This window comes from Perna viridis, chromosome 10 (assembly GCF_037379345.1).
Source record: "Perna viridis isolate PV_CMFRI_1.1 ecotype Kerala chromosome 10, ASM3737934v1, whole genome shotgun sequence".
NCBI lineage: Eukaryota > Metazoa > Mollusca > Bivalvia > Mytilida > Mytilidae > Perna > Perna viridis.
In genome coordinates this window covers 32,929,954-32,957,311 of record NC_142454.1, presented here as the reverse complement: position 1 = coordinate 32,957,311, position 27,358 = coordinate 32,929,954, and the positions used below count along the sequence as shown (strand labels likewise).

Sequence of the window (27,358 nt, the reverse complement as noted above, 5' to 3'; positions counted from 1 at the left end):
TACTGTCATATTAAGTTTATTATTGTTCCAGTGGGATTTCTCCCCGGCTCCCAACTTTTCTCAAATCGGGAGATTTGCAGAGTTTTTGTTTCTGAAACATGTTTGACAAGATTAAAGTAATTTATTATGATTTTAAATTAGAACTAAAGTAAGACGAGAGAAATTTCAACAAACCCGGCTTAATCTCAAGTTTTGACGGGGGCACGTAAGAATGTTGTTGATTTTTTCATGCAATATCTTTGGGGGGGGTGGGGGGGGGGTAAAAATACTGAAACGTTATGTACTAAATACGAAATAAGAAATCTACATTACTGAAAGAAAAAAAATCCTTTAAAAATATTTTCTTTGTTTGTTGAATATTTACAATACAACTGTTCTCAAATAAAATCGTAGTAATATAACATAAGTGTACGTTACATTTGTTACATAACATTTTGTGATTTTCATGTTTTGAAGTTAAAACTGTAAATTAAAAAGCAATTGGCGTTCTTGTACATTTAATCGTCCATTTCTTGTTGACCATCTTCTTCTTCAAGTTCTCCATCTTCTTCCGCTGTTGCATCCTGGTATTGCTGGTACTCGGAAACGAGGTCGTTCATGTTTGATTCAGCTTCTGTGAATTCCATTTCGTCCATACCCTCACCAGTGTACCAATGCAAGAAGGCCTTACGACGGAACATAGCAGTGAACTGCTCAGAAATTCTCTTGAACAGTTCTTGAATTGCGGTGCTGTTGCCGATAAAGGTGGCAGACATTTTGAGACCACGTGGTGGGATATCACAGACAGCGGTCTTGACGTTGTTTGGAATCCATTCAACGAAATAGCTGCTGTTCTTGTTCTGTACATTCAACATCTGTTCGTCAACTTCCTTCATTGACATACGTCCACGGAACATGGCGGCAACAGTGAGGTATCTACCGTGACGTGGGTCACAGGCAGCCATCATGTTCTTGGCATCGAACATCTGTTGAGTGAGTTCAGGTACTGTCAGTGCTCTGTACTGCTGGCTACCACGTGATGTCAGAGGAGCGAAACCTGGCATGAAGAAATGGAGACGCGGGAACGGCACCATGTTGACTGCAAGTTTGCGTAGATCAGCGTTCAACTGACCTGGGAATCGAAGACAAGTTGTTACACCGGACATTGTTGCTGACACGAGATGGTTGAGATCACCGTATGTTGGTGTTGTCAGTTTCAAGGTTCTGAAGCAGATATCGTATAGAGCCTCGTTGTCGATACAGTAGGTTTCGTCTGTGTTTTCTACAAGCTGATGAACTGAGAGGGTTGCGTTGTATGGTTCTACGACAGTGTCTGATACCTTTGGGGATGGAACGACTGAGAATGTGTTCATAATTCTGTCTGGGTATTCTTCACGGATTTTGGATATGAGGAGGGTTCCCATACCAGATCCTGTACCACCACCAAGAGAGTGTGTCAGTTGGAATCCTTGAAGACAGTCGCAGCTCTCAGCCTCCTTCCTAACAACATCAAGAACAGAGTCTACAAGTTCGGCACCTTCTGTGTAGTGTCCCTTGGCCCAGTTATTTCCAGCACCACTCTGTCCAAAGACGAAGTTGTCTGGTCTGAAGATTTGGCCAAATGGTCCGGATCGGACCGAGTCCATAGTACCAGGCTCCAAATCTACCAGAATGGCGCGTGGTACATATTTGCCTCCTAGAAAAGTAGAATAAATCAAGTCCAACGTCTCAGTTAATTTTTGAATTCTCAAACGAAGAAAGAAAAAAAATTTTTTAGCTCTCCTTGTGGAAGAGAAAATGAAATCGCAATTGGAGAATTATTTAAAATTACCAATACATATGTTATTTAGAGTAAGAAAATCTGACGTTTCGAGCTATTCATGAAAGGGTGCAAGAAGTATTTATTTCCAACGTTTTGAATTCTAACATTTAATGTCAACTAAAATTCCACAAGTGGATGGAGTTTAGTATGGACCTTTTAGTACCTGTCAGATGTACATGTATACAGGAACACATCATCTAATCTATTTATTGTAAATGTCGAAAAAGTTTGATGTATTTAGGTTATACGGTGGTACATTTCACCATATCCGCCCTTTGTTCTACCAAATAGCCAAACGATTATTACACATAGTACCTGTAGCCTCATTGTAGTAGACGTTGATTCTCTCTAACTGTAAGTCTGAGTCTCCATGATAAGTTCCTGTGGGGTCAATTCCGTGCTCATCTGAGATTACTTCCCAGAACTGAAAATATCGCAAAGAATAGAACTCAACTCTTACAAGTATGTACAACATTTTAATTGTGGTCGAGCATTATGATCGAAAACAGTCAAATTGAATTTAAAGTGATTGGTTGTGAAGACTTCGGGATACCCAATTAACATCTTTAAATTTTCTTATTATTTACAAATATGTACTTTATTTTTTTTAAAATATGATAGTAACAAATACCTGAATAAATGAATTTTCATACGTCAGATAGAATTATTTTTTTCGTTGGATGTTTCCATTTAATATTTCACGCAATTGATGCATTCATGTGTATCGAAGCATATTACAACGACAAGTTATGGTGTTACATGGACTAAAAACAAAAAAAAATGTGATGCGCAAATAAAAGTAACAATGATATGTTTTAACATGACATCACTTGGTCTTAGAAGATTCTAATAAGACTACAACAGTTCTACCTTTTTTCTAAGTCAAAATTTTGACTATTAAAATCTCGAAATTTTAAGTTTAAAATAAAATTACGACTTCTAACCCAAAAATTCGACTTCTGAAACATCTAAATTTTGACTTTAAACTCAAAATGTAAAAAAAAAATAAATCTCGAAATTTTGACAAAATTGTATGATATTAAAAAAAATTATCTACAGAAAAAAATAAAATGGCATCTTGTTACTCGATACTATGAATTATTAATAATAAGCAAATGACCAAAAAATGTACATACATGTATGTATGCCGAGTTGTGACGCAGTGGAGAACCCAAAAATGAGGAACGGTTTCAGAGGTTAGACCCCCATTTGTTGAGATATTTGTTTTAATTTCGCTCTAAATTAGGGCAAGATTGCAAATATAAGGCTGCAACCCCTTTTCAAAATATCTAGATCCGCACCTGTAACCTTTAATTCCATTCTTTCCTTGCGTTCATCTAAATAATGAACAAATAATTACGAATTGCTGGTAAGAAAAATGCTACACCTATAAATTAGGATTGTCTTCAGCCTGATTTTGGGTTCAGCAGAGAAGTTGAGAGACATGGTCATGAGGGAACATACCCATCAGTCTAGTCCGACACACACTAAAGAAATAATAAGAGGTCTCGGTTCGGCATTCAAATTGAAATATAACTGCCACTACTCGATAAGCTCCTTTTGCCTCTAGTGAAAAAGTGGGAGACCTCAAAGTTTAACAAACTCGATTGAATCTTCTTATATATATATATATATATATAGAAGGGTCTGAAAAATTCCCAACGATGTTAGAACTGCCAAGTTTGCGAAGCAAATTTTTGTCGTTCCCTCCGCGGGACTCGAACTCGTACCGCTGTGACATCTATGGCAACACCGCCTGCACTAAGTCCAGCGCCCTAGACCACTCGGCCAGCTAGGTACGAGTTCGAGTTCCGCGGAGGGAACGACAAAAATTTGCTTCGCAAACTTGGCAGTTCTAACATCGTTGGGAATTTTTCAGACCCTTCTATAGGTTTACGTTATCTTCCCTGTGTCAATTTTTAGAGAATAGAGTCGTCACATTCTGAGACGTTATATATATATATATGTAGAACCTAGTATTGGCTTTCATGGAATTAAATATAACAAATTTCTCGTCATAAGATAAATCTTATAATATGCTACCAAATTACACTGATATCTCGTTACTTACCTTTGCCCCAATCTGGTTACCACACTGGCCGGCCTGGATGTGTACAATTTCCCTCATATTTGGCCGAAAATAAGAAAATCTAGAAAAGCCTTCGTTCCTTCAGGGAGATTTTGTAATGTTGCCATAGTAAGTGATACATTGAAGTTTTTATATTTGTCGTCTCGAATCATTAACTGTCGCAGTCACTGAACACGCTGATTGAATTTTAAAATGAAATTTTATTTGATAAACATATAACATTTTAACTGGACCTACATTTATATATTTTGTGTACAAAGTAATGGTAAAAAGATAACATTTATAGGTTTCTGATTATTGGTAGACTTAAAACATATCTCACAGAAAATTGTATCATCGTCCATCGTCAATGGTAACTTCTAAACAAACAAAATTTAATTTCATACTCAGTCTGATTGAAACGTTACGAATATTTCACTAAATTACAATTATAAATTAAAGCAACATGTAGCCTTCAACTATTGAAATATAAGTACAATCATGTTATTGATCGATACGATCATCACGTTTATTTTCCACTCTTCGGGACTCCGTGGCAAAATGAAGAATATTAGGACAGGGCAACTTTCCGGCGATTAATTTATCAAATAAGACATACACTGTACACCAGACCAACATGCCCATAGCCCAAATTAAAAAAAGACGAAATTAAGGAGGTAGACCTACGGAAAGGGACAAAACTCTTGAAATCAGTGATATGTTTGTATCATATTCAATTTCACCAAAGCCTATAAAGCTTTCATTTGAAACAGAATGAAATGAATCCAAGTTACTTTGATGCTTACACGAGATTGATGTCAAATGCTGAATACAAACGTTCCAATGATTTGTAAGGGATGTGTCCCTTACTCTAGGTCTACCTCCTTAAACTAACGAAACAAAGAACACAGATGTTAAAATATAACGAAGTGCCAAACAAATTTAATAAAATTCGCACAAAAAATTGTATGGATATTTTTGCCGTAAAAAGCAGATTTGTAAAAGTCTACATGTATAACCCATTAATTTCAGGAAAAAATATCAACAAATCAATACAACGTTTGTAACCAATAATCAATGAGTCAAATAACCACAGTTTAATTTGCTTCCTCATTTTCTTCGTCCTGAACGTCTTCATCGAACTCACCTTCCTCCTCCGCTGTAGCATCCTGATACTGCTGATATTCAGAAATCAAATCATTCATATTTGATTCGGCCTCTGTAAACTCCATCTCATCCATACCCTCACCTGTGTACCAATGTAGAAACGCTTTACGACGAAACATGGCCGTGAACTGTTCTGAAACCCGTTTGAACAGCTCTTGAATTGCTGTATTATTACCAAGGAATGTTGATGACATCTTGAGACCCTGCGGCGGGATATCGCAAACGGCTGTTTTGACGTTGTTCGGGATCCATTCCACAAAGTAGCTGCTGTTCTTATTTTGAACGTTTAATATTTGTTCGTCCACCTCTTTCATTGACATGCGACCCCTAAAAATGGCAGCAACAGTAAGATACCTTCCGTGTCTCGTATCGCACGCCGCCATCAAATTCTTTGCATCAAACATTTGTTGCGTCAGTTCCGGTACTGTAAGCGCGCGATATTGTTGACTCCCACGCGATATCAGGGGAGCGAACCCATTTATGAAGAAATGCAGTCTTGGAAACGGTACCATATTTACAGCAAGTTTTCGGAGGTCAGCATTAAGCTGACCAGGAAACCGTAAACATGTCGTAACTCCTGACATTGTTGCTGAGACCAAATGGTTAAGGTCACCGTAAGTAGGTGTTGTAAGTTTTAAAGTCCGGAAACAGATATCGTAGAGAGCCTCGTTATCGACACAGAACGTGAGGTCAGAGTTCTCAACTAGCTGATGTATTGACAACGTAGCGTTGTAAGGTTCCACAACCACGTCAGACACCTGTAAGAAATAAAAAATGAAATAAAATAATTCCTTTAGTTTGCGTTTAATGAATTTGAAAGCCTGTTAATTTTGATTGCATATATATATATATACACCCAAAAATTTACATATTTGATATTTTTCTTTCGCCGAATGTTCAAAGTTAGAGTAGAAATGATTGGTATGAATGAAGGAAAGAAAAATAAAGGTTTATGCCTTTTTGGTTAATTTTAATATACAATTAAAGAGTCTCTAACCTTTGGAGAAGGGACGACAGAAAAAGTCTCCATAATTCTATCAGGGTACTCCTCCCTTATTTTAGAAATGAGTAGAGTACCCATTCCTGACCCCGTTCCTCCACCAAGGGAATGACACAGCTGGAAACCCTGGAGGCAATCACAGCTTTCACATTCTTTCCTAGCAACGTCAAGAATGCTATCAATTAGCTCCGCCCCTTCTGTATAATGACCTTTTGCCCAATTATTCCCTGCACCACTCTGGCCGAAGATGAAATTATCTGGTCTGAAAATTTGTCCAAACGGCCCTGATCTGACCGAGTCCATGGTACCGGGTTCAAGATCCACCATCAGTGATCTTGGAACATATTTTCCTCCTTGAAAGTGAAGAAAATGGCGATTTTTATTAAAATTTGCGGTATATTTTACGTTCATTATCGAGTATAATGATCAACGTAATTCATGGAAGTGACTGCAAGTTCTTGAAAATACATATCAACAAAGTTTTAATCATAAAAAAATGGGAGTTGATTTGGGTCAAAGATGATAACGAAAATGCTTGTTCTGGAGAACTTCCGTTAGTCGAATGTTGTTCTTTTTTGCGTTTTCTGTTCTTTTTTATTAAAATGATTCTAATTACCTGTGGCCTCATTGTAGTAGACGTTGATTCTCTCTAACTGTAAGTCGGAATCTCCATGGTAAGTTCCTGTGGGGTCAATACCGTGCTCATCTGAGATTACTTCCCAGAACTAAAACAAGACAGTTTTTTTTTTAATTTTCCTTAAATTTACTGGGTTCGATAAGTTAAACAAGTAACTAGAGCTAAAACACAGAAAGAAGTTAAAAACCCAGAATCATTTACATGATTCAATGTGACAACTTATTCAGTATTTGAAAAAAAAAGATAAACCATGACTATATTGAAGCAAAGTCGATAGAAAATCTAGCAAATTAAGTAGAAAATGAAGACCGTAAAATACCATGGATACATTTCAAATTGGCTTCTATTGGTAAACTGTCTCAGGAGTCTATAAAGCTAAGACCTCGTGATAAAACAACCTTAGCAACGAGACAATGAATATACTACTCTACGCAATATAAATATGAAAACTCCTTCAGCTTCAGGCGTATTACCGATGCTTTGGATGGATTCTTATTGAATTTATTCTAAACGACAATAGTTGTGCGTAAAATTAAGTTCGTCTTATTTTCGTTTTTACGGACGATACATTTCGCAAAACTTAATATTTTAATAAAATGTACATTTGTAATTAAATGGTTCATCGGTTTTTTTACATACAATTTCAAGATTTTACAATTTTAGTCTTAGTTTTGCAATTTTTTTGTAAAAATGGAAACTAACAAGTAAAAACCTACAGTAAGACAGATATTGCTTAAGCTACATATTGACGAGAATAGGTATGATGTATATGTTAAAGAGAAAACAATCCCACCGAGATGAAAATGTCAGCCAAGGGTTACCCAATGACCTTCAAGGAATGACGAGGAAACCCTCATACCATAGGCCAGGCTGTGGATTGTCCCAAAACGTTATTATACAAATGTACATTGAAAGACTTTCCCTTATATACTCAAGTAACATAACAATAAACTAAAGGTGTAAATGAATCAAGACATAAAAGGGGCCAGAAATTCCTGACTTGAGACAGGCGCAAAAAAAAAAAAAAAAAATCGGCGGTGTTAAAGTACTTTGGCGTGATCACAACCCTCCAACTTCAAAATCTGGTCACTGTGGAAAAGGTATTACACAATTAAACACACCTTAAATCAGTTTTAAAAAGTCTGAGTCCCTAGTTGCAACGGAAATAAAGAAACCAGGGACGGATCCAGGATTTCAGATTGGGGGGGGCGTACAGTAAAAATTGTTTTAGGTTAAATTTTTGAAATATTCTTTTAGAGTGGGTGCAATGTAGTTATCTTTTGTGGTAAAATTAGCTAGAAATTAAAGTTTCAAACTAAAACCGCCTAAATCTACCCCTGGCACCCCATGCTTTGCAAATTTTAGGGGGGGCACGCCCGCCACGCCCCCGCCTGAATCCGCCCCTGGAAACCGAATATAAATTACTCAAATGTACAAAGTAAGGACAACTAGCAGTTAACTGACATGCCAGCTCCAGACCAGTTTAAACCTACAAAAAGTTACGTGCCCATTGCATGTAAAATCAATCCTTATTCTTCCCGTGCGGGGTTGAGAATGGCGGTACATCATAGGTCATACAATACAAAAATGCATGGGCATGATATTTATTTACCTTAGCGCCAACTTGGTTGCCACATTGTCCAGTCTGTACGTGAACTATTTCTCTCATTATAAATAAACTATAAATATTTGTTGATCAAACTGTGTCGAATAAGCAGTATGGACGGGGACAGTACCGCTGGACACTTTTTATACCTTCTAACAGACAAGCGTGAAATGTTATGGCGACGATTGGCAATTTGTAGATAAGTTGCTTCGATAATGGTTTGTGACAGAAGCAGCTCGTCAAGAAAGCCCCTTGTTTATTGAATAATTAATTGTATAGATTTGTAATGTATCTCAACTAATTATTGTTTAATTGTTTCGGTAGTCCCCGGGGTTATGTTGACAGTATCCGAACATGGTACTCAGCCAGCAATCAGATAGGCCGAGTATTTCCGATTGTAATTTTTGTCCGAAGTTCCCCCGAACTTTAAATGTGCAGGTGGCATTATACAAACCAAAATGTATTAAGCACATCGCCGTCTTTATCATTTCACAAACTATAAACTTCTATATGGAACTGCTAGAATACACTTAACAAAGAAATTTGGATATTTAACTGTCAGGTAACAGTGAACAAAGTAAAAATGTAAGAAATCTTAATGACAGGTAACACTGTGCAAAGTAACAGTGAAACATATCTTACTGTCAGGTAACACTGTACAAAGTAAGAATGGAACATATATTACTGTCAGGTAACACTCTAGATAACACTGTTCAATGTAAAATGGAATAAATTTAACTGCCAGGTAACATGATACAAAAAAAAGAAACACGTTTTACCGTCAGGTAACAGTTTACAAAGTAAAAAAGGAACATATTTTACTATCAGTGAAGTACTGTACAATGGAACGTATCTTACTTTTAGGTAACACTGTTTAAAGTAAAAATGGATCATATTTAAATGTCAGGTAACACAGTACAATGTAAAAATGGAAAATATCTTACAGTCAGGTAACACGGTACAAAATAAAAATAGAACATGTTTAATTGTCAGGTAACACTGTGCAAAGTAAAAATGGATCATATTTAACTGCTAGGTAACACATTACGAAGTAAATTCAAAATGGAAAATATCTTACTGCCAGGTAACCCTGTACCACGTAAAAATGGAACATATTTAACTATCAGGTAACACATTACAAAGTAAAAATTGAAAGTATCTTACTGCCGGGTAACCCTGTACAACACATAAAATGGAAAATATCTTACTGTCAGGTAACTCTGTACAACATTAAAATGGAACATATTTAACTGTCAGGTTACTCTGTTCCATGTTAAAATGGAACACATCTGACTGTTTTTAACACTAAGTAACACTGTGCAAAGTAAAAGTAGAACATACAGACTGTAAAAACAGCACAAATAAATATGAAACACATTTAACTGTCAGGCAATACTAACTATACAATGTAAAAAGTAAAGAATGGAACATACATGTACCTAACTGTCTGATAATACTATACAATTTAAAAATGGGACAGCTGTCAGCATACACTGTACCAGGTCCAGATTTTCATGCTTTTATGTGGCTTATATTACCGTCTGTCGATAGATCGTCTGATAACTTTGAAAAAAGGTCTTCTCCTCTGAAACCATAAATTAAGATTTTAAAACTATGGCGATCTATATATAGCTATAAATATGAGGTGAATCTCTTTAGTTTGATAACTGACATATTGAGTAATTTTCTGATTATTATTCAATACAAATTGCATGCACTAAAAATAGAAAGAGAGGTTATCGTTTTAGTTCGTTTTGTTTCGGTCTATTTCGTATCGTTTGGTTTTTGTGTTTTTTTTTTCGCAGTTTACAGGTACCAGTATTTATTTCCTATTTCAAAGCTTTACGCCTTTGCAACACAGTACTTAACCCCACTCCTTCAAGCAGAACAACGGAAAAAGCTTCGCAGATTTGTAATAAGCAACGCTAGATTACTTCAAAACCGCCACCGGATAAAATTGCGGGAAACGTCTCCGAAACGCCATCGCTAGAGGGTGTTGTGCGTTGTGCGTGTACATACGTAGGGCATTTGAGGGCGAAATACACTACACGAAAAGCTAGCATTTTTCCATAAATTTCATACTTTAGGCTGCCGACCATTCCTTTTTTCCTTTTTTTTTTTTTATTAAAGATGAATTGTGATAACTTATCATTTATCCTTTTGATATATTGAATAGCTTTGATAGATATACTATATATACATACTCGTTTAGTCGAGATGATCGAGTGGACTAGGACGCTAGGTGTTGCCATAAATATCACAGAGGTACGAGGGGACAAGAAACAAATTGCTTAGCAAAAGATACGTGTCATATTTGGCCTCTAATTTAAAAAAAAAGTTTTAAGTAAATGAGAAAAGTGCGGTATGCACTGTTTAATGGATGAATTATTTTAATATGGTTTTAAATTTTCAATTTTATAGAAGCCTAAAATCTACCAAAAAAACACTAAGAATGGGAACAATACCAATTTTTAATGCTATTATTCAAATTGTTATATTCAAAGGTCTCCGCCAACGTGACCCACGGATATCTTAACTGATTTAGACTCCCATCAAAGTGGCACTTAGAAATTATAATAATTTTGGGTCAAATTTGATAGAAATTAACAAATTTAGGAAATCATATTTTTAATCATTGAAATATAATATGGTTATAGATGCTGTTATATATGCTAAATAATTTATTTATCATTCTTAATAACAGAATCGTGTTTTCCAATTATGCAGAAAAGGGGTGCGCAAACATGGGCCTGACCGCACATTGACCTTTGACAGTTTTAACATCGTTAAGAATTTTTCATACCCTTACATGCTTATGTTCTCTTCCATGTATCAAACATGGTCAAATGAAGCCGTGTAGGAAAAAGAATCGACACATTTTGAGACGCATACGGCACATATATTTTTTAGTCCCAACTGCATTCTTAATTGAGCAAAGTGAAACAGTTGTGCATCACATAGGCTGGGAGATAATCTCTATGATTGCTGGGTGTGTATTGGTAGAGATGATGGCACAGTGATGGATATTGCACTAACTCTGCATGGTAGGTTTATTCAGGTAGCTTGCACTATTTCATATCGTTCAGTTGTACACGATTATGTAACATTTTTTATGCATTTTAGTATAAATTAAATGGGTTAATGCTGTTTTCACATAAAACAGTGTTACGTAGACTGTACGTAGTTTTAAACGCGGTGTTACATATTATAAGCATACGACAAAAAGGTGTTTAAATTAAGTTATTTTATTTTATTTAATTTTATTTTATTTTTTGTTAAGGTGATGAATTGAACACGTCTCAATCACATGCATGGCATTTGGATATGTACGGTAATTCACACTTTTTTCTGCAAATATTTTTTTTAAAATAAAAACAAATACTCGTGCTCCAATACAGTAATGTATATTACAATCATGTGATTCATACATTTGTATACATGCATGTGCAACGATATGTTATTTAGATGTATCAAAAATACTTCTGGAGGACTAGGTACAGAGTAGATTCTGTGGTTTTTATTGAGCAGAATGAGGGAAATTGTAAACATTCAGACCGGTCAGTGCGGAAACCAGATTGGGGCTAAGGTATAGCATAATAAATATTTTATATTACATTTGCAGGAATAGGTGAGTTATTGTTTTAATAGTTTTTAGTAGGTTTTGTCCATTATGATATGGTTTACACTTTGTTTTGTTTGAGTGAAACTAAGCTCCCATTCCAAGCCAAATAACTTATCTAGTCCATATGTAATAAATGACTGTACATAGTATACTAATTTGAATTAAGAGATTCAAATCCAGTTATAAAATCATGTGAATTTCTTATTTTCATATTCCTTTATAAAATGCATTTACATGTATACATACACGTATACTCATAAGGATTGCGCAAGAAAGTACACGTATGATATCAATAAACAGTATACATGTAAACATGTTTGATCAAAATAAACGTCTTCATTCTCCTGCACATAGGGTATATTCGCCTTTTCAAAGCTTTACCTATAGTGAACCAGGAAGTGGTTATACGTCTGCGCAGGAGTTTGGAACCGCATTATTCCAATTTTAATGAAAGATTAAGGTATTTACTAGGGTCTAGTAGGAAAGCTTTTTTTTCTAAAGAGAGAATTAATTTAAAAGATAAGATTAAAGACTGAAGTCTTCAAAGTTGCCATCTTTTTGGCTCGTCTGATTGTGAAAGTCACATGTATGTTTCAATCATTCAATCATTTAAAGAAAATAATACAGATTCCATTGTTTGTAAATAAATCGTTAACCAGTTTTTTGTTTGAAGCCGTCGTTCGTACGTGGAATAGCATCAAATTATTTTCCGGATTTATAATTTCATATTTTATATTATAAGTAAAGATATATTGCTCAAACGGGAAAAGAAGCTTTATAGCAATATCTATCGTTTTGAAAATTATATATTTTTAATTATAATTGTGATTATTATAGTATATTTTGTATAAAAAAAGTTGTCTACTTCATCAATCTCACTTAAAGTCCGTCTTACTTACTACATCTTTTCATTATGATAGTTGTTACTGTACTATTATGCACATGTATTTTCAGTTCTGGGAAGTAATCTCAGAAGAGCACGGAATTAACCCCTCTGGAATTTACTATGGAGATTCCAACTTACAGTTAGAGAGAATCAGCGTCTACTACAGTGAGGCTACAGGTATATCTACAATGTAATACACGAAACGTAACAAAAATTTTGCAGTACTTCTTGCAACACATTACACCATAATAAAATAGACAATTGCGCCTTAGCATCTCCCGTTTTTGCAGTGTCTAAATTCATTAAACATCAATTGAAAACCGAGAAGTAATGGAATAACCTAAATAGATCTGTCTTCCATGGTGCCAAATATTGAACAGAAACATAATAAAAAAAACATCAATGTGCCTTAAAGCTTGATTGATCATACATAATTTAAGACGACGACTAATGTTGTATCAAATAATTACCCGATGATCTATAGGTGCATCATGATTTACTGTTTATCACTTTGCTAACTTGATGCCCTGTACAGCTAAAAAGCTAACGATCAATGTTTATCTTCACAGGTGGCAGATATGTACCACGCGCCGTCTTGGTTGATTTGGAGCCTGGTACCATGGACTCCGTCAGATCCGGACCATATGGTCAGATCTTTAGACCGGACAACTTCGTCTATGGACAGAGTGGTGCTGGAAACAACTGGGCCAAGGGACACTACACGGAAGGTGCCGAACTTGTAGAATCTGTTCTCGATGTTGTTAGGAAGGAGGCTGAGAGTTGTGACTGTCTTCAGGGATTCCAAATGACACATTCCCTTGGTGGTGGTACTGGATCTGGTATGGGAACCCTCCTCATATCCAAAATTCGTGAAGAATATCCAGACAGAATCATGAATACATTTTCCGCCGTCCCATCACCAAAGGTATCAGACACCGTCGTAGAACCATACAATGCAACTCTCTCAACCCATCAGCTCGTAGAGAACTCAGACGAGACCTTCTGTATCGACAACGAGGCTCTGTACGACATCTGTTTCAGAACCTTGAAACTGACAACACCAACATATGGTGATCTTAAACACCTGGTATCAACAACAATGTCCGGTGTCACAACTTGTCTAAGATTCCCAGGTCAACTGAACGCGGATCTCCGTAAATTGGCTGTCAACATGGTTCCATTCCCACGTCTCCACTTCTTCATACCAGGATTCGCTCCCTTGACATCACGTGGTAGCCAACATTACAGAGCCTTGACTACCAGAACTCACCCAACAGATGTTCGATGCCAAGAACATGATGGCTGCTTGTGACCCACGTCACGGCAGATATCTTACTGTTGCTGCCATGTTCCGTGGACGTATGTCAATGAAGGATGTTGACGAACAGATGTTGAACGTACAGAACAAGAACAGCAGCTACTTTGTTGAATGGGTTCCAAATAACGTCAAGACCGCTGTCTGCGACATCCCACCACGTGGTCTTAAGATGTCCGTCACATTTGTCGGAAACAGCACTGCCATCCAGGAACTGTTCAAACGTGTCTCTGAGCAGTTCACCGCTATGTTCCGTCGTAAGGCTTTCTTGCATTGGTACACTGATGAGGGTATGGACGAAATGGAATTCACTGAGGCAGAATCCAACATGAACGACTTGGTCTCCGAATACCAACAGTACCAAGATACTACAGCTGAAGAGGAGGGAGAGTTCGAAGAGGAAGAGGGTGAAGGCGAGGAAGCTTAAAAAGTATAAACTTTAACAATGCAGCAATAGAAAATCCGAATATTTTTCAGAAATTCACTTGTTAACTACCACAACTATTTATAAAAATGTTAAAACAAAGGTGATATTAAATAATGTGACAACAGCTATGTGTATCATTTTTAGCTTTTAGTGAGGAGTTCATTGAGAGGTATAAGGTAGCGACTTCTTCACAAAAAAATTAAAATATTGGACCATTTTAAACTGACCTGGCCATCACTTGGTGTCTGTCGTTAACTTTTCTCCAAACTACTCGACAGATTTTAATGAAAGTAAGCTTGACAAGCTTGAATGTTCCTTATGATACTCTACATAAAAAAGTGGGTTTTGTTTTTTTTTTGATCCGTTCAAAAACTTCTATTTATAGAACATGGGTCGAGGGGGGGGTAAAGTCACTTATTTCAAGGTATATCTCGAAATGAGGACATTTTTTTCTTCCTTGCATTGGTTACAAGAGCTGTTAAAAGTCTCCACTGTTTCAGAGTCTTATGACGACCCCTTGTTCGAGTTGTTGCCCTTGAAAAACGAGAAAAAAGACATTTTTGCTGTTTTTGGTGGATATCCTGAATACGAATGATCAATAAAATATCAATTGATCTTTAGATAAGACCTTCAAAAGTCTCCATTGGGTTGAAGTATTAAGCTACTCCTTGATGAATTAATTACCCTTGGAAAGTATACAGCTATTCGGGCTCCTGAGAGCCTACCTCTTGTTACATACATATTAAACCAAGAACGTGATATCAAATAATAAATGAAAATTATACACCAGACCTCATGTATCACATTAAATAAAATTTTGTGTTCTAAAGTGTCGATTTTCGGGAAATAACATGGACTTATTCTATGTTAAACACAAATCTATAAGTTGAAGTAAAAGCTGTAACAAAAACAAAAGTATATAGAAAGCCAAACCAAACACTTAATAGAAAATGACAAAAATCATCGTTCAATACTATCGATGAAATTTGCTAACTTGTAGAACATTTTGTCTACCCAGGTCCTCCAACCTAAAAATACACGACATCGGTCATTTGTTTAGAATATCCCGTCTTGGCGTGCTTTGTAAGGTCATCTTATTTTCTTACAATAAACACCTGTACCATTCTGTGTACGAAACAGGCAATGGGTGGCACATCATTTTTTCTCAATTTGGTCTTTTTGCTTCAATTATATTCAATAGATGTAGAAAACAACCAAAAAGCTACTTAAAATCATCATGATGCATCTATAGCGTAGATATTTTTTGACTGCTTGTATAGGAAAATTTCGTCATTTTCCCATAGTGCATTTCAGCTAAATTTGACCTATCAATATCTTAAAAAGGCAAACTTTACAAACACTTTGATTCTAGTTATTAGGTATAAATACTTTGATGATACAATAAAATCCGCGTTTTTTCTTCATGTGCCACACCTTATACACATTTTGCCTGATTCTTAGGCGGATAAGTACTTTTTTGCCTTATTGAACAAAAACAATTCTGACAAAACGGAAGTACAAAATTTTAACTCAAAATGAGAATACGAAGGCAACCCCATGACCCCAAGCAGCATCATTACAGAGTTGATTCTTGAAGATGTTTCCGAAGAAAATATCCATGATCAGTTATTTTTTCAATACCGATCTTATCCGCATGTATTTGTATGCAGCAACTTCTACCATTGTTTTGATAAACAATGATAAAAAAATGCACAATAAAAACATTAGACAATTTAGCACGCAATGGCGTAGTATGATATGATTATCTATCGCTATTGATGAGATAGATAAAATATTGTAATTTCACAAAGACAATAGATAAGTAAGAAGAAAGGGGGTAATTTGAACTCTGAAGTGTCGTCTAAGTTTTTCCTTTTTTATTCCTGCCACGCAAGATCTTAAGGATGTTTCTTATGACTGTCCCATTACACCGTTTATGGTATGAATTTATCATTTTTTTCTGTTTTGTTTAAATGGTTCGTTAGTTTAGTGATCGTGTTTTAGGCACAGGGGTACTCCTAAGAAATATATTTTAATGACGACCGTTCTGTTGTCTTTTTTAATCGAGTAGAAGACATCATGTGGTAGCCAGCAGTACAAATAACTGAATATGCCAGAACTCACCGAGCAAGCATTCGATGCCAAGAACGTGATGACTGCCTGTGACCTACGTCACGGTAGATACCTTACTTTGTTGTCATGTTCCTCGGTCGTATGTCAATGAAGGAAGTTGATGAACAGATGTTGAACGTACAGAACAAGAACAGAAGCTACTTTGTTGAATGAATTCCAAACAACGTCAGGTCTGGAGCGCTGGCTGTGACATCCCACCACGTGGACTCAAAATGTCCGCCACATTTGTCGAAAACAGCGACATGGACGAAATGGAGTTTACAGAGTCTGAAAGTCTGAATCCAATGTGAATGACCTTATTTCTGAATAACAGCAATACCAGGATGCAATAGCTGAAGAGGAGTGGGAGTTCGAGGAAGAGGAAGAAGCGGAAGAGGCAGCATAATAGCAACCACAAAGGAAAAGACCTATTAGGGGACGGCCGTCGGAGTCTGAGAGGAGGTTTACAGAATATATATTATCAAAGATTTGCCAATCAGATGCTATACGACTAGATTATTTATTTCTATCATACTGTACAGTAAGATAAGCAGGCCAGACTTTTTTTATTTTCTAGGTAGTGGGGACCAAAATGTTTATTTCCAAAATTTTCTAGACCAAGATATTTATTTACAAAAACTGTAAGCAGCCCCCTTCTGAATCAAACGGTCGTCCCCTAAACACAATCGCAGTAGACTATATACACAAGTGCTTTTGTAGTGTGATTGTGGCTATCTGGGAAATATAATACTAGTACATTGCGATAAGATACTTGTTAAATTATGTAAATGATTTGATGCTTTTTGTGTTATCAGACTTTTTTCAACCTGCATGTAAGAACGGTTACCGTAGGATAAGTAAAAGGGAAACTTTATTACCTATTCATTTTATCCCGTCATAGTCAGCTTAAAAAAATCATGTATCCTCCTTTTTCATTTACAGGTGTTTGCTCGTCAGTTTGTCCGTCCTTGTGTTTCTGTGTGTCATTGATATTAATACTTAATTAAGGAGGTAGACCTAGGGTAAGGGACGCAACTCTTAAAAATCATTGGAACGTTTGTATTCACTATTTTACAACAATCTTATGTAAGCATCTAATCAACTTGGATTCATTTTATTCTGCTTCAAACAAAAGCTTGAGAGGCTTTGGTGAAATTGAATATGATAAAAACATATCACTGATATCATGAGTTATGTCCCTTACCCTAGGTCTACCTCCTTAAGTGTAAGTCTATGTAGGAATCAGATTAAAGGGCAAAAATCAGAAACATGCATGTCAAAACCCAACCGATCTGAAACATGCATGTAAAAACCCAACCCATCAGAAACATGCATGTCAAAACCCAACCGATCTGAAACATGCATGTCAAAACCCAACCCATCAGAAACATGCATGTCAAAACCCAACCGATCTGAAACATGCATGTCAAAACCCAATCGATCAGAAACATTCATGTCAAAACCCACCGATCTGACAATATTTTTTCACTCAAGGATGCTTTCTTTATTTGAAAAGACCACTTTTTGATCACTGGATTACTGGATTTGCTCAGAAAAATTTCAAAAGAATATTAGAAAAGTGAGGTTTTTGACGGATTTATCTGTCCTTGAAATGTTCACTTTCAATGCACTTCAATGAAGTTATAATTATAACTCGATTTACCAAAATGATATGGAAAATCGTATACTTTCCCATTGATTCTGATAGTGCAAATATTAAATTACACTTTCAAAATGGTGGGATTCTGACACATAAGGGACCTTTTTAAAATTTGCACATTAATTTTGTTAAGTTCTATGCAGATTAATGTCGGATACATTTCCAGTTGAAATTTACGAGTCTATCTGCTTCAAACGTTTGCGTCCATTTCCCTCTCTTCGGCTCAGTTGGACCTTATCCTGGACGTGTGGCGTTTCATTTATGATCTTTTCCTCTGAAACAATTGGATGGGTCGTTTCCAAAAGTTGGAGTGATTCCACATGTGGTCAGACATTAAGTTACATAGAAATTATGTCATTTACTGTATGCTGTTGAATTCTAGCATATAATATGGCTGATAATGATGAACGTAAATGATTTCAATTTAAATCTTTAATAACATGAAGCGATGAAACGGTTTCATCTTCAGCTTTGTTCTTGAGTCAATACAGATATAAAAAAAACGTAGCTACTCAATAGCTTATTTTATGTGTAGTCGGCACATTTATTAGAGGATGAAGTCCTTATGACGGTATTTAAGTAGAAGTCTTTGTAAGAATCATGCAAATTCTGTAAAATGTGATACATACCCCCCCCCCAAAAAAAAAGGCTACATATTTTTATTTTTTAAATTAAGTTGTTTTATAGGTCTTTATGATGAAATGTATAATTACGTATTCCAATCTGCCTGCTCTTATGAGATATTTCACGTGGAAAATCCAAAAGTTTCTATTGTATTTTAGTGTTATTTACAGAGTTATCTCCCTTAAATTTGAATTCTGCAGTACATTCTATATATTTTTTATCTTCCAAGAGCACGGGTAATATGAAAAATCATTTGTCAATTTATGACATATTAAACAAAATATAAAAAATAAAAATATGTGGACTTTCCAATCATGTTTCACATTTAATGTTTTGCATGATTCTTAGCTGGAATGCTACTTAAAGTAAAATAAATTCATAGGTAGGAAGCACTGAGAGTCTGATTTCAATCCGACAGGAAGCCACATACGTCTTTCGGAGCTTTCCATATAAAATTCGGTATTTTCGTATCCTTCGCTAAAAATCGTTTATTATATGGCCTTCAATAATTATTCAAGTATTTAAATTCCTTTTCCCGACATGCCATTAGAGTAAGCCTTCAGCCAGAAAGTTTTACCGGTCTCACCAATTAGTGACAAGACGTGTCTAGAAGTGACACAAACTATCTATAGATGTCTAGAAAAAGCGTCATGAGGGTGGAAATAGCTACAAGAAAATTAAATATATATTCAACTTCGTCCTCTTACAGGGCACACCTACCTTATATTAATAAATAACTCTGAACATCATATAATTGTTTATCAAAAAACCTACAAGTTCTAGTTTTATTGCTACTATATGCATTTGACGTTCAGCACGAGACTCATCGGATTGAGAAAAATATAGACCGTTTGTCATTTAGATTAAGATGAAACGAGCTACCGGTATTTGGAAAACTTCACAGGCAATTATTGTATTTGAAATAAAACCTGTATAATCAATTTTAAGGGCATTTTAGTCCTCTTCTGCCAAACTACAAGTTCCACAGAAAACAATAAATGACTATAGCCTTTAATTCCCTACCAAAGTGATCCCTGTTAAGTAATTACACTACGATTCTTTATACCTTTACCCTGTCAGACTGACTAGCAAGAGAAATGGTCGTGAACACTTAAACTGCTGAACGTAAAAGGAGGAAGTTTATGATCCTGATCAATAATTCGGTCACTTTTTTTCGACACTTTCAACAAAATTTCAACTTTTACTGGACAATCAATGAATGCGGTCTGCAAAAAATTACTGCCAAATACTTAAAATATTGAATAAAACAGTTTTCTGAAAATGCAGAAGGTTAAAAATACGTATATACAGCAGCTCAGTTTCAATATTAGTAATACATTGTTTTTATGTTTAAGTCGCAGTACATATAATTCAGACACTGCCTATGGTAAATGTGATTCATGGTGTAGAAAATCTCAACGAACAAATTTTGCTTTTTCGGTCTCCCTATGCTATATTGTTACGTAACAATTTTTCTGCTTTTTCGGTCTCCCTATGCTATATTGTTACGTTATAATTTTTCAGAATTCATCGCTCACTAAAATCGACCAAAACGAACCAAATAAAGATGGATAACTATTCGATTTTTTTTTCATCTCGAAAGTGCAATTTAACAGAATGACAAACTGACTGGTTATATGGTCTGCAACTGAAGTGTTTTTGAATTAGAAATAAAAATGAAATGGGTTTCCATGCATGAATCACCTCCTGTCTGCTTTTTATGAAGGCTGCAATTTAAATATTAGGAAAAGTAACAGAATTACGCTATTTGCCATCATATACCCCGAAGTTAAGTCGATGAGCATTCTCATAACTATATACACTTCCACAAGGTAGGGCGTAAAGGTAGAACAAAAGTATTTTCCTCGCGGAAGTGTCTATTGAGCATGCTCATCAACTAGATCACAATTAGCACAAAAGAATCTGTTACTGACTAAATAAGATATCTTGTAAAGACCTTGATGACGTGTGAACGAACTGTTAGAGTACGTACGGTGAAATGTTGTCCTTGACAATTGTCATGCAAATATAACAGTTAAAGTTGTATGAAATTGTTTCGTTGTTTAGAGTTTGTATCCGAATTCTTTTCTCTTTATTATTTAGTGACATAGGTTTGTTTTGTTGCATTCAAGTGGCGGGAGGCCATTGGGGTTGAAACATCCCCCTTTTGTCAGAAAATTTAGTTTCGTACCAAATTTTGGTCAAAATAAGCATATATTAGTTTCGAAAATATTCGTTATTTTAATGATTACGAAATAAAGCTTTTGATGATAAACTGGGATTGTCTCTTTCACATATTCACCATATCCATTCTCGTTGTATTATGCATTGTTTATTTAAAATCGAGTACATGTATTGGTTAGGGAGCAACCATTTTTTGTTTGAAAGGGGCTAGGATAAAATTTAGCCTCTCAGATTTTTTTCAGTATAATTTCGGAATTTACCCAATTGTTCATCCTGAAACTTTTAACCATGGATCTCATTTCAAATTTGATCCTAGCCCCCTATTATCAAATGATTGCTTCCTTACTTTATCTTTATCAAATTTTCTACTCGATTAAAAAAACGAACAGAACAATTGACATTAATACATATTTCTTTGGAGTACCCCTGTGCCCAAAACATCAACACTTAACTAACGAACCATTTAAACAAAACAGGAAAAAAAACAAAAACAAAAAAAAAACAAAATATGATATATTCATACCATAAACGGAGTAATGGGACAGTCATAAGACGCATCCTTATGGTCCTGGATGGCAGGAAAAAGGGAAATGCTTAAACGATACTTTAGAGTACAAATAACCTCCTTTTCTTCCTACTTAATATATATTGTTTTTGTGAAATTATAGTATTTTATCTACGTCATAAATTATCATATCATAGTATGCCATTGCGTGCTAAAATGTCTCGGTTTTTTTGTCATTCCTTACTAAAATCCTGGTAGAAGTTGCTGGGTACAAATGTATGCGAATAAGATTGGTATTAAAAAAATAACTGATGCGTGAAAATGTGAAAAGTACCAGACATCGAAATCATGTTATTCATGAATCAACTTTGTAATGACACTGCTGGGATCATCGGGTTGCATCCGTATTCTCACTTCAATTATAAATGTACATTAAAATTTTGTACTTAGTGTTCAGAATTTATTTGGTTCAATTCGTCCAAGAATCAGGCAAAATGTGTATAAGGTGAATTTATGGCACATGTCACTTTATTGCATAAAGTATTTATACCTAATAATCTCTAGAAATAACCATCAATGTTTCTAACCATCAACGTTTGTAACCATCAATGTTTCTAACCATCAATGTTTGTAACCATCAATGTTTCTAACCATCAATGTTTGTAACCATCAATGTTTGTAACCATCAATGTTTCTAACCATCAATGTTTGTAACCATCAATGTTTGTAACCATCAATGTTTGTAACCATCAACGTTTGTAAAGTTTGTGTTGTCAAGATATTGATAGGTCAGAACATTTCGTTGAAAAACAGTGAAATACAATGTATCTACGTCATAGACGCTTCAGGAAGACTTAAGTAGCTATTTGGTTGTTTTCTAGATGTATTGAATATGATTGAAGCAAAAAGACCAAATTGAGAAAAATAATGTGCCACCCATTGCCTGATTCTTACACAGAATGGTACTTAACAGGTGTTGATTGTAAGAGAATAAGATGACGTTACAAAGCGTGCCAAGACTTGGGATATTCTACACAAATGACCGATGTCGTGTATTTTTAGGGTGAAGGACCTGGGTAGACAAAATGCTCTACAAGTTAGCAAATTTCATCGATAGTATTGAACGATGATTTTTGTCATTTTCTATTAAGTGTTTGGTTTGGCTTTTTATATACTTTTGTTTTTGTTAAAGCTTTTACTTCAACTTATAGGAGATTTGTGTTTAACATAGAATAAGTCCGCGTTATTTCCCGAAAATCGACACTAAAGAACACTAAATTTTACTTATTGTGATACGTGAGCTATGGTGTATAATTTTCATTTATTATTTGATATTACGTTCTTGATTTAATATGTATGTAACAAGAGGCAGGCTTCCAGGAGCCCGAATAGCTGTATACTTTCCAAGGGTAATTAATTCATCAAGGAGTAGCTTAATACTTCAACCCAATGGAGACTTTTGAAGGCCTTAACTAAAGAACATTTCATCTTTTGCATTCAGGATATCAGCCAAAAACAGCAAAAATGTCATTGTTTTCGTTTTTCAAGGGCAATAACTCTAACAAGGAGTCGTCCTACGGCTTTGTTACAGTAGAGACTTTTGACAGCTCTTCGGACCAATGCAAAGAAGGATATTTCGTCCTTATTTTGAGATATGCATTGAAATAAATGACTTTACCCCCACCCAATGTTCTACAAATAGACGTGGCAGCAAAGTTTTTTCAATGGATCAGAAATCAAAACCCACTTTGGAACATTCATGTTTACTTTCATTAAAATCTGTCGAGTAGTGTGGAGAAAAGTTAACGACGATACCAAGTAATGACCAGGTCAGCTTAAAAAGGTCCAATATTTTATTTTTTGTGAAGAAGGCGCTACCTTATACCTCTCAATGAACCCCTCACTAAAAGCTTAAAATGATACACATAGCTGTTGTCACATAATTTAATATCACCTTTGTTTTAACATTTTAATTAATAGTTGTGGTAGTTAACAAGTGAATTTCTGAAGAAAAAAAATATCCGTATCGTTCAGATGCTTAGAGTCCAAAACATAATGATTTTCTATTGCTGCATTGTTAAAGCTTATACTTTTTAAGCTTCCTCGCCTTCACCCTCTTCCTCTTCGAACTCTCCCTCCTCTTCAGCTGTAGCATCTTGGTACTGTTGGTATTCAGAGACCAAGTCGTTCATGTTGGATTCTGCCTCAGTGAATTCCATTTCGTCCATACCCTCACCAGTGTACCAATGCAAGAAAGCCTTACGACGGAACATAGCGGTGAACTGCTCAGAGACACGTTTGAACAGTTCCTGGATGGCAGTGCTGTTTCCGACAAATGTGGCAGACATCTTAAGACCACGTGGTGGGATGTCGCAGACAGCGGTCTTGACGTTGTTTGGAATCCATTCAACGAAGTAGCTGCTGTTCTTGTTCTGTACGTTCAACATCTGTTCGTCAACTTCCTTCATTGACATACGTCCACGGAACATGGCAGCAACAGTAAGATATCTGCCGTGACGTGGGTCACAAGCAGCCATCATGTTCTTGGCATCGAACATCTGTTGAGTGAGTTCTGGTACAGTCAAGGCTCTGTACTGTTGGCTACCACGTGATGTCAAGGGAGCGAACCCTGGCATGAAGAAGTGGAGACGTGGGAATGGTACCATGTTGACAGCCAATTTACGAAGATCAGCGTTCAACTGACCTGGGAATCTGAGACAAGTTGTGACACCGGACATTGTTGCTGATACAAGATGGTTGAGGTCACCGTATGTTGGTGTTGTCAGTTTCAAGGTTCTGAAACAGATGTCGTACAGAGCCTCGTTGTCGATACAGTAGGTCTCGTCTGTGTTTTCTACGAGCTGATGGACTGAAAGGGTGGCATTGTATGGTTCTACGACAGTGTCTGATACCTTTGGTGATGGGACGACTGAGAATGTATTCATGATTCTGTCTGGGTATTCCTCGCGAATTTTGGATATGAGGAGGGTTCCCATACCAGATCCAGTACCACCACCAAGAGAGTGTGTCAGTTGGAATCCCTGAAGACAGTCACAGCTCTCAGCCTCCTTCCTGACAACATCAAGAACAGAGTCTACAAGTTCAGCACCTTCTGTGTAGTGTCCCTTAGCCCAGTTGTTTCCAGCACCACTCTGTCCAAAGACGAAGTTGTCTGGTCTAAAGATTTGGCCAAATGGTCCGGATCGGACAGAGTCCATGGTACCAGGCTCCAAATCAACCAAGACGGCGCGTGGTACATATTTGCCACCTGAAACATGAGGGATGATTTTAAAACATGGTAAAAAGAAAGGTTGGTATTGCGATCGTTTGGTGTGTTAAGTCAAGTGTTGGTTTCTGGTCTCGTCCTGGCAAAAATAAAGTAATGACTGTCAAAGTTCGAAGTTTAAAGTTGAAAAATAAAGGTAGACTGGTGCCTTTTTTTCAGTTTAGGCCTAGCGGCAAATCGGTGATACCTCGATCTAATACAGATATTTTCGATCTCATACGGTCGTCTTCGGACATAATACGGGACTGATATGAAAACGAATAACCCTATAATATTAATTTCATTGTTGGTGACCTAATAAAGCATTTTGTTTTGTTATTGTTTGTAAATGTAAATAGATAGTTGTAAATGCACGTATAAGAGATTTTGTACCTGTAGCCTCATTGTAGTAGACGTTGATTCTCTCTAACTGTAAGTCGGAATCTCCATGGTAAGTTCCGGTGGGGTCAATACCGTGCTCATCTGAGATAACTTCCCAGAACTGGAAGAAAGAGAACGAAAGTTACTTAAGGTAAAATATTAAATGAAACAAATTTACGAACATCACCCTTTTAAAAGCAATAATATGTTTCAACTCGATATCTTCGGCATTTTCAATTATGATAATCTCATTGATTAAAATGTTTTATTGTATTTGAGTATTAAAATGACCGACAGTCTAAAACATCAATTTATATTCTAGGTTGTCTCAATTCAGCAGAAGAATACATAAGAATATTTTAAAGTGGCGCTATATAAATTTTAACGATTACAACGATGCACCTTTAATAAACTTCAAACTTTTTTTAACTGGGCCTCTTATCTTGATACTAGTAAGATTAATTTTGTCCTCATATCTCTAACCTGCCAATTTTAAATATTAATTCCTACAAGTCAGTGCAAAGAGATTTAAATTCAAATCTCAAAACTTGAATTTTGTCATTAAAATCGAATAAGATGATTCGCGACCCTAATCTAAAAAGTCACCGGGATAGTAATTTTATTTGTCAAGGTATTTAAATTCTTTCTAAGGTAGCAATCGTTATTCAAGTATTTGAAAATTGTAAACATGTCCCTTCTTGCGATGACTTTCAACTGACAAATTGACATTGTTTGTTTGTTTGTTTACTAAGTTGCCTAGCCAACCACATACTTAATTTCGATCATTTAATATTACATCCAGTTTAGTGTTTACATGTAAACAAATGAATGAAGTCAAGATTAATATCTATGAGGGTAATAACAAAATAACCGAACTGATAAAAGTGAGAGGATTACCAAAAGTACATAAAAAATTATAATCTCAACAGGTTTCGAAAAACACATGAAGATTTATACGTTCGAAAAGGTTACTTTTGTAATTCAAATCGGAGCGTCCGTTTTCGATTTGAAATAATTGTGAAACATCCCAATGCACATGCAGTTCAGTAACCGTATGACACCAGCGAACTTCCGCTCGCATTTGATTCGAGTGAGTAGTGTTCACTAAACGAAAAATCAATCAACTCCTTAATTATCTATCATACGATTGTGAAATGGATTTAACATATGTTGAAAAAGATGTTCACAGTACTTCTCTATCTTAAACTACGAAAATTTCATTTCAACTTAAAAAATAAGTGAACATATTTAATTCATTAGAAAAAAGTCCGTGTAAGATCGCGCCATTTTGTTCGTTTGAAGCATCGCCTGCTTAAGAAAACTACACAGAAAATTTATGTTAATAATCTTCAATAATATTTAAGTATAATATTATGAAAATACATAAAATATTAATCAAACCTTAGCTCCAATCTGGTTTCCGCACTGTCCGGCTTGTAAATGTACAATTTCCCTCATTTTCGTAAAGTTTCACTTGAAGCTACCCACAACTGGAGATTTAAACCTGCACTGGTGTAATTGAAAACTGAAGGGTGTTCAAGCTATTTTATACGATGATTGGGTACCGAAGCATTGATTTTCATCTGGTTAATCTAGCAACAAGAAAACGAAAGCATTTCATTGGCTACCGGAGTTTAAATATGTTTTCCGTTGCCGAGGGTAATTTTCAAAACAAGTTGAAACCTTGTTTCAATTTTCATATTATTATCGGATCAAATAGTCTGAGAATAATTGCCTTAATTTGAAATGGTTTTAATTATCGTAAAAAACTCTATTCATCAATGCATTGAATGTGAGCCTTGTAGATAAAAAAGTTAAAATGACGGATCAGTTTCTACAAGTATTTAAATAATTAAGTCCATGAAAATGACAAACGTGTAAATGAATCGAAAAGCGCCGTTATATTGGTTTCTGTTCTAATTACACTTCGTACGAAAGTAAAACTAAGATTTATTGTTCGGCAGTCTCCAACATTAAATTCGAAGAAATTGAAACAGTAATTTTAACACATATTTGCACGATCGGAAAAGATAATAGTTTCATAAAACAAGCTGAAACTGTGAAGTATAATTTGGAGCATAAATTGATATTCGTATGC

The 27,358-nt window shown here is 35.7% G+C and overlaps 3 protein-coding genes and 1 pseudogene across 4 annotated transcripts; 1 reads left to right on the top strand and 3 right to left on the bottom strand.

The window, feature by feature from the left end:
* Window positions 1-329: 329 nt before the first annotated feature.
* LOC148605463 (tubulin beta-4B chain-like) lies at window positions 330-4,028 on the bottom strand. The gene is made up of 3 exons (XM_088549217.1): window positions 3,873-4,028; window positions 2,117-2,225; window positions 330-1,675 (listed from the first exon to the last, which is right to left on the bottom strand). Exons 1-3 carry the CDS (start codon window positions 3,927-3,929, stop codon window positions 498-500), a joined length of 1,344 nt encoding a protein of 447 aa, XP_088405343.1. The 5' UTR covers window positions 3,930-4,028; the 3' UTR covers window positions 330-497.
* Window positions 4,029-4,061: 33 nt separating this feature from the next.
* Window positions 4,062-8,342, bottom strand: LOC148605462 (tubulin beta-4B chain-like). Its single transcript, XM_088549218.1, has 4 exons — window positions 8,286-8,342; window positions 6,653-6,761; window positions 6,034-6,389; window positions 4,062-5,794 (listed from the first exon to the last, which is right to left on the bottom strand). Exons 1-4 carry the CDS (start codon window positions 8,340-8,342, stop codon window positions 4,967-4,969), a joined length of 1,350 nt encoding a protein of 449 aa, XP_088405344.1. The 3' UTR covers window positions 4,062-4,966.
* Window positions 8,343-11,034: 2,692 nt separating this feature from the next.
* Window positions 11,035-14,653, top strand: LOC148605461 (tubulin beta-4B chain-like; annotated as a pseudogene). Its single transcript, XR_015916059.1, has 3 exons — window positions 11,035-11,865; window positions 12,856-12,964; window positions 13,357-14,653. The product of XR_015916059.1 is annotated as a tubulin beta-4B chain-like (transcript).
* Window positions 14,654-23,544: 8,891 nt separating this feature from the next.
* On the bottom strand, window positions 23,545-26,821 carry LOC148605460 (tubulin beta chain). The gene is made up of 3 exons (XM_088548837.1): window positions 26,662-26,821; window positions 25,273-25,381; window positions 23,545-24,882 (listed from the first exon to the last, which is right to left on the bottom strand). The coding sequence occupies exons 1-3, from the start codon at window positions 26,716-26,718 to the stop codon at window positions 23,708-23,710; spliced, it is 1,341 nt and encodes a 446-aa protein (XP_088404963.1). The 5' UTR covers window positions 26,719-26,821; the 3' UTR covers window positions 23,545-23,707.
* Window positions 26,822-27,358: the final 537 nt, after the last annotated feature.

Excerpts from the sequence above, each read along its gene's own strand:
- LOC148605463 (XM_088549217.1), bottom strand. The coding sequence starts at position 3,929 with ATGAGGGAAATTGTACACATCCAGGCCGGCCAGTGTGGTAACCAGATT. Across the intron at positions 2,226-3,872 it reads GTAACCAGATTGGGGCAAAG|TTCTGGGAAGTAATCTCAGA; the intron begins GTAAGTAACGAG and ends CGATATTTTCAG. Across the intron at positions 1,676-2,116 it reads CTACTACAATGAGGCTACAG|GAGGCAAATATGTACCACGC; the intron begins GTACTATGTGTA and ends CTACTTTTCTAG.
- LOC148605462 (XM_088549218.1), bottom strand. The coding sequence starts at position 8,342 with ATGAGAGAAATAGTTCACGTACAGACTGGACAATGTGGCAACCAAGTT. Across the intron at positions 6,762-8,285 it reads GCAACCAAGTTGGCGCTAAG|TTCTGGGAAGTAATCTCAGA; the intron begins GTAAATAAATAT and ends GTCTTGTTTTAG. Across the intron at positions 5,795-6,033 it reads CTGTCGTCCCTTCTCCAAAG|GTGTCTGACGTGGTTGTGGA; the intron begins GTTAGAGACTCT and ends TATTTCTTACAG.
- LOC148605460 (XM_088548837.1), bottom strand. The coding sequence starts at position 26,718 with ATGAGGGAAATTGTACATTTACAAGCCGGACAGTGCGGAAACCAGATT. Across the intron at positions 25,382-26,661 it reads GAAACCAGATTGGAGCTAAG|TTCTGGGAAGTTATCTCAGA; the intron begins GTTTGATTAATA and ends TCTTTCTTCCAG. Across the intron at positions 24,883-25,272 it reads CTACTACAATGAGGCTACAG|GTGGCAAATATGTACCACGC; the intron begins GTACAAAATCTC and ends CTCATGTTTCAG.